The sequence below is a fragment of the Penaeus vannamei genome, chromosome 32 (genome assembly GCF_042767895.1).
Source record: "Penaeus vannamei isolate JL-2024 chromosome 32, ASM4276789v1, whole genome shotgun sequence".
Taxonomy (NCBI): Eukaryota; Metazoa; Arthropoda; class Malacostraca; order Decapoda; family Penaeidae; genus Penaeus; species Penaeus vannamei.
In genome coordinates, this window is record NC_091580.1 from 2,788,209 (window position 1) to 2,795,708 (window position 7,500).

The following is a 7,500-nucleotide window of genomic DNA, read 5'->3' on the forward strand; positions in this document are numbered from 1 at the left end:
GTTTTCAAAATCATTGAATTTGGTATATTGTTTCATAAAGTTTATGTGCTAATGTTAAATGAAATTTTACTTCACAATTCCTTTCAAGCATCAATGTTGATATGCATTTGCTCTCGGCATAAAAGATAGGTGAACAAAAATATTATGAAAAATTGTTACAAAAAACAGTTGTCATATGTTCATCATGTGATATATTTCTATTGGTGTAAATCTGATGATCTTCCAGATTGCTAAATACCGAAGTGTTAGATTAAAGTTTTCATAATATACTTCCAGGATTGTAATTACCCACTTCAAGTTATGGATATCATATATTTTTAAAATATTTTTCTTGTTAACAAATCTACATGATTCTTCTTTGCTGTTTCAAATTTATCATGCATGACTAATTTTCATTTTTTGTGGTTCGTGTTCAGCCGAGGAGGATTTGTAAATAAATCTCCAAACTTGAGCCATATCCAGTTTGTTGGAGAATTTGTGAATTGTGACTTTGGGTATGGGAATAGAATAAAATTAATACAGTCTCGGATAAGTGAAATACTGAAGGTTGAAAGTTTACCAGTTGCTAGACAAATAAAAACTGAAGACATATATAATTGCAAATGCACATGCACATACACATACACATACAAATATACATACACATACACATACACATACACATACACATACACATACACATATACATATACATATACATATACATATACATACACATACACATACACATACACATACACATACACATACACATACACATACAAATACTCATACACATACACATACACATACACATACACATACACATACACATATACATATACATATACATATACATATACATATACATATACATATACATATACATACACATACACATACACATACACATACACATACACATACACATACACATACACATACACATACACATACACATACACATACACATACAAATACTCATACACATACACATACACATACACATACACATACACATACACATACACATACACATACAATACATCAGTGCAGAAATGGATGAAGTTCTAAATACAGATGTATTTATAAATCTGCATGAAATGTATTAGGTGCGCTGTGATATCCTCACATTATGAAATCTATTTCAGCAAATTGAGGGCGAAGTATATGAAGTTGATGATCAAATGATGTCTAAGCTGGATGTTTTAGAAGTTCATCCCAAATATTATGAAAGAAAGGTAAGTCGTATTGTGTAGAAAGATTTATTAGTTTCATATTTTTAGTGATATTTTGATTATGAAAAACGTGCAACTATTTGCAGTTGCCTATTTTCTTCATTGTAACCAAAAAATAGAAAGGCCTAATTTGAAGTGTTCATTTTGACAAATTTAGAAAAACACGAATGAGGGTGAATAACTTCACAGTGCATGAGATGTATTTAACCAATTTTAACTATACAAATATTTCTGTTGAAGGGTTAGTTGAAACTGGTTAATTACATCTCTTGAGCTGTGAAGATAATAAGACCTAAGTCAATGTTTTATTCTGACAAGTGAGAGCAAATGCCTGAAACATAACTAACATGGCTATTAGTTATTGTAGCTACTGATAGGAGAGATTTTTTTGTTGTTGTTGTTGTAGCAAATTTTGTAATTCATATTATCATCAGACAATATGAATTACAGAATATATCATTATGGAAGAAGCTAATTATAGAATTCATACACACTTATCTTTTTTGTTGTCTAAAGAAGTGGGATATCAGGAGAGACCTTAAACCCTTTTTCTAAAATTCATCCACATGAATATGTGTGCTCGTATTAGAATGCTGCATAAGAACTAAAGAAGATTGCAAATTCTTAGGTACCTCAAACATTATGATTGTTTGCACAGCCATCTTGTTCTTGTTATGGCCTATAGAATGCATCCATCTGATATTCAAATGCAGAAAGAAAGCAGTACAAGATTGCAAAACCATACTCTCAGTCTGGTAGCTTTTCCTATCTGGTAACATATAACATGGCTAGTAATGCTTATTATTAGGCCTTTACCAGAAACATTATTTGCAAGAAAAAATTTATATTTTTGCTACAACAAATTTCATATCTAGTCCCAGTTTGAGTACTAAAAAATTAAGGGTGGTTGTAAAATATAAATTACTAGCAAATTATACAGTATATGGACTATACTCAATGTTGAGTGAATAGATATTACAGTATGCTCCTTTATTTTCAGATGGTAAAAGCCACCATGCAGGAGTCTAAAGAAGCCATTGATTGTTGGATATACCTGCTGCACCACTTCCGGCCAGAATTACTAGAGCTGCCGCACCTCTCCACCTATTTCTCAAAGGGAGACTTTGTGCCACGACATATGCGTGATATCAAAGGTCCTGAATATTGGAGTGATGTTAAACTTCCAGAGGCTTTGTGAGCAACAGTACTTTAATGATAGCCATTATTTTGTATTTACATGAAGTGCAATAGTTTCCTTTAACAAATCTCCATGCATACTTTACAGATGTTAGAATACTTAATTTTGAACTCCATAACAAAGGGAATTTTGTAATTTTTCTCAGATATTGTGTAGAATTGTGAAGTACAGCTTTTTCCAGCATTTTATATAAGGCAAACAGTGAAAGGAGAAACAATATTTCTTTGTGCTAATCAACATTTTATAGTTGTAGTTCATGATACTCTTGTATAATGCTCAGCCTGATGTCTAAGATTTGTTGTATATTATGGTTGTGTATTACAATCTAAAGAGAGTTAATATGAGTGAAATATTGACTAAGAGTTTCATTGTAAGGTTGAGAGTGAGAAGCTAGAGTGAGTGTGAGCATGAGTGTATGGTAGAGTCAAAGGGGATGGATTCAGTTACTCAGTGAGTGATCAGGTCAGTCAATCAATTGGTGAGTCAGTTGGTGCGATGGATGGCTTAGCAGCTGGTCGGTGAGTCCGTGGGTTGATGGGTGTGTGAATTGATTAGTTGATTGCTCATAGGCAGAGAGGAAATCAGGGAGGAGGAAACAGAGAACAGAAAGACAGGACAAATAGACTCCAATCAGACAGCATCACAGGGAATAGTAAAAATGTATGAAAAAAGAGAGTCAGTCAGAAGGTAAACAGAAAAAAAGGAAAAGTGCAAAGTTAGATTGTTTGGTTAGTAGCAAATTTGACTTGTTTCTTTGAATAGGAAGTAGTGAAAAAGAAGGGAATAGAGTAGATCCTTGGGATATTAGATCTCCCAATTAAAAGGCCTTACTTTCACTACCTGACAAGGTGATGTGAAGTGAAGGACAACAATTGAAATTCCGGAAACCTTTTTTTTTTTTTTTTTTAGTCAAGATATATTAGCATGTGTGGGAATTTTGATATAAGTCTCTGAAATCTCTGCAGCTAGTATTCTATGTTAAGAGCTGCCCCAGACTACAGTAAATGCTGTAGGTTGCAGTTATTCAGTTGAGAAAGTCATGTATTTGATTATGTATACTTCTGTGGTGGGAAGCAAGAATAAGTGTGTTAATTCAGACATTCCTTTTGGTTAACATTAAATTCTTTCGCAAAAGGTTCTACAAACATTTGAAGAGTAGTGTACTGAAAATCAAAAAAAATATTTATATGTATAAAGGTAAGTGATTGCAAATTTAGAAGAATAGAGAAAATGCACTTTGTAGAGAACTTATTCATTTATTGAAAGTTTTCTGCTGAGTCGACATCTAAGGTCATTAGCAGTGTATTCAAAATAGTGAACCTTGGGAGTGAAGCCCCCTAGGTAAGGAAAGATCATACAGCACTATGATAAAATATTGTGGCAAAATGGGTAAAATGAGTCAATGATTAGGACACAATACGTTCTGCACGGCTCTCACACTTTAGGATGTGGACAGAAGAGATTGAAGAAGAGAAGGAAAGGGAGAGGGGGAGAAGAAAAAACACACAAAATTAGGTCCAAGGTAGGGGTGATTCCTCTACATTGGGCCTCAATCTCCCTCTCCCAAGCCCCCCACGACAACAACAAGCAGGGGATTATGAGCCTATTTGTAGAAAAGAGATTCATATACAAAAGTTTACAAAAATATAACGATCAGAAAAAAAAAAAAATCTGAATCTTTAGAAATAGAAATGATTTTACTCTAGTTTGGTCTTCATTTCTCTTACCTCTTTTTTTTCCCATTTTTAGGGGATCAGATAATATTTGTGTTGAAGCAAGACATTACTAATAGTACTTTATTAATAGTACAAAAGGTGATATAGGCCATATGAGGATATAACAACATAATGGTTTCTATTCTCTATTCTCTAATATTTCACCAGCAGGGAAAGAATATTACATTCATAATTAAGATATTGTTAAATTTATTCATTATCAAGATTAATTGTCCATAGCAAAATGCTAATGATGCAAACCTTCCTTTCATATATATAGTGCTTTAATAAATGTCCAATGTCTGCTGTAAACTCCTTAATTGCTGTAAACTTTAATTTCTCATTGTTTTGCGTTTAGAATGTTACTTTGACAGCTCGATGACTTTAGTCAAATTTTTAAACAATTTTATTGGTTGATATTATTGTTTTTTTCTTCTGGTGGCTAGCAGTTTTAGATTCGTTTTCTTCTTTGATTTTCTGTCCTTGTAAATGTGATAATTCAGATACTTCAAAAGGTACTTAGAAGTGATGTAACCTTATAGTTTATATGAAGAAGAACAGCTGATTAATTTTTTGATTGATGTTATCTAGCAACTTGAGATGTATAAAAGAAAATGCAAGACCAATAAAACTGTACCAAGTTACTTTTACATTAATTTACTGTATCATTGTTTTTTACTTCCTTCTTAGCTCACATAGTCCTAGTCAATGAAATTTATGCAAACTTTAAATGAAGTGGAAGGTCAGTTTGTATGTATTGAAAATGGTTCATTATCTCTTCCTTTCTATCCTTATGCCTTAAGATATTTGATCTTGAGTCAGAGGAAGTAAGAATCTTGTCTTAAAGAAGTGAATCAAATACTTGTAAGTTTATGCTTACAAGTGCTAGTTTACAATCAATAGTCCTATATACCTAAATAAAGTACATCTACATGAACACTTAATCCAAGTACCTGATCTTCACTAGTAGGTGTGGGTAAGTAGGAATGGAAGAAAGTTGTCAGATTTGTATGTCCAAGTAAATTTTTATTGGGTAAAGTAAAATTTTTGTTTCTATAAGCTTTGAAGCCACCAGGCTTATGAGAGAGAACTTACCTGTTAACTCTTCCTGCCTTGCACAATGCTTAGAAAACTTTTCATTTCAATCTGCTCAATGCAACTTTGTTCATGGAAGTGGCTGAAACTGTATTGTAGGTGAGTATTAAAGTTTGGAACTTTTGATTCCAAATATGCAGACAAGAGAAAGTTAACATCCTTTCCTTATAAATTATTTATGTTAACAGATTAAATACTCATTTTCACTAAGAAGGTAAAGTGTTTATTATATCCTTGGACATTAAGTGTTCAACAAGACAATACATGAATTCACTAAATACTGTGTCAGGTCAAAGTGAAGAATGAACATTTTTCTTAATGTTCTCTGTTTGATAATACTATTCTGCATACATATAGCTATATGATCAAGACTATTTTCCTAACAGGTCATTATATTGCCTTTGGAAATTCTTAATCCCTTTGCTTGCTTTTCTATTATTCATAATGAGCATATAATAAAGAGATTTCATTTTCCCTTGATAGGAGCCCCAGGGCTAATATAAACACCAATATTTAGTCCCAACAGTATTCAGAAAGAGATAGAAGTAGATGTAAATAGAAATTTAAAGAAATCTGACAAAATGATGATATAATCTGTTAATTTATGTTAGCAGCTTATGAAAACTAAACACATCCTGTGAATAATTTGAAGCTGCAATAACTTTAGAACGCTTTAAATGCATGTTCTTTAAGAGATCTAAAGTGTACCATGTAAATATGGCAATTCATTTCTTTCACAGTTTTTATACACACATTTAACAATTTCTTCCCTCTTCTCTGTATTTAAGTCGGCTCTTTGTTTCACCGAATAACATAGAAAATACCAAAGTAATACTGGAAAGAAGGAAGAAATTGATTTACTAGCAGTGGGAAAACTAAAGGTATAATTATGTGAATATATTTCATATAATAATGTTCTTTAGTTTATTGCAATTAAGAAATCACTTGTTAAATCTAAGTTTGTTTGAAAATAAAGGAAAAAACGTATATAAGCGAAATGCATTTGTTTCACATATGAACAAATAATTGTATATTTTTCCAGCCATTTATCTTATGGCTTCAAGAATAAAAGAACATTGTTTATCAGTAATTAGTTTCAGGAAAAACAAAGGTTTTGTTATGGAAAACAGATGAAAATATCATTCAAATTATACAGAAAAATGAAGAATAGCCAGTATGCATATGAAAAAATATGACAGCCTAACATTATTTCAGAAAATACTGTTCTAATTTCAAACAATCTTTTGATATGAATTTTGCAAGAAATATGAAGGGACAGAAAAATGAATGCAAACCATGCTGAACAGACAAGGAAATCTTAAGGTTTACAGTGAACAGTAATAGTTTTATTTGAATAAAACAATGCAACATTCAGATTTGTAAATGTAGTACTGCTAGCTTTGCATTAATATTAATTTTTAGCTTACAGAAAATTTCTTTAGTTATCTGTAGATGCTTAACATAAATATAGCTTTTTTACAGGCATTATTTACCTTTCTGAAATATCTAATCAATTGTCTATCATAAATTGACAGAAAATCAAAGTTTTGCCTTATAAAAATACAGCTGTAGTTGACATTTTCAGATGACAATCATTTTGTAAAAAAAAATCAGTTTGTAAATTTATTTGAAATGCATGCATGTGCTACAGACTAATATGAGTTGGAAAAATAGAAGTGAAGTTTACTGGGTCACACACTTTGGTGGAAAAAAAATATCCTATGTGTTATTCTCACACTTACTCTTGGTGCTATTAAACTCTTTTCTTATAAGTGACATTGTATTGAAATCCCATTCATTATCAAGTGTGAGTGTGCTTGTAACTAGTCTGCTTTACGGCTAAGAGAGAGAAAAAACATCTTCAGGTCATAGGAAAATACATGTGTATACCTATACATATAATGCTTATAATCATATTTCCATTTGATGATATCCAGAATTTGTGTGGGACACAAAGAACAATTTAGTGTCCCTCTAAATCGCAATGATCTTGACTGTCTGTAAAGAGGGGGCGGGGGGGATACAGATCTACCTACAACGTACGAGAGAGAGAGCGGGTGAGTGAGTGAGGAAGGAAGAGAGGGAGGAAGAGAGTGAGACTGAGTGAGGAAGGAAGGGAGAGAGAAAGAGAGGGAGGAAGAGAGGAAGGGAGAGGAGAAGAGAGGGAGGAAGGGAGAGAGGAAGAGAGGGAGGAAGGGAGAGAGGAAGAGAGGGAAGGGTGGGAGGGAGGGAGGAAGGAAGGGGGGAAGGGAGGGAGGGAGGAAGGGAGAGAGGG

The 7,500-nt window shown here is 32.6% G+C and overlaps 1 protein-coding gene across 7 annotated transcripts in view; it reads left to right on the plus strand.

Annotated features, from left to right (window-relative positions):
- LOC113811465 (putative gamma-glutamylcyclotransferase CG2811) overlaps positions 1-4,791 on the plus strand; it is a 9,541-nt gene extending 4,750 nt beyond the window's left edge. For all 7 annotated transcript variants that reach the window (XM_070144510.1, XM_070144516.1, XM_070144509.1 and 4 more), the window contains 2 exons: positions 1,131-1,220; positions 2,218-4,791. In XM_070144510.1, coding sequence (XP_070000611.1) covers positions 1,131-1,220; positions 2,218-2,415 — 288 coding nt within the window. In that variant the 3' untranslated portion in view covers positions 2,416-4,791. The remainder of the gene's footprint in view (positions 1-1,130; positions 1,221-2,217) is intronic.
- The last annotated feature ends 2,709 nt before the right edge of the window (positions 4,792-7,500 follow it).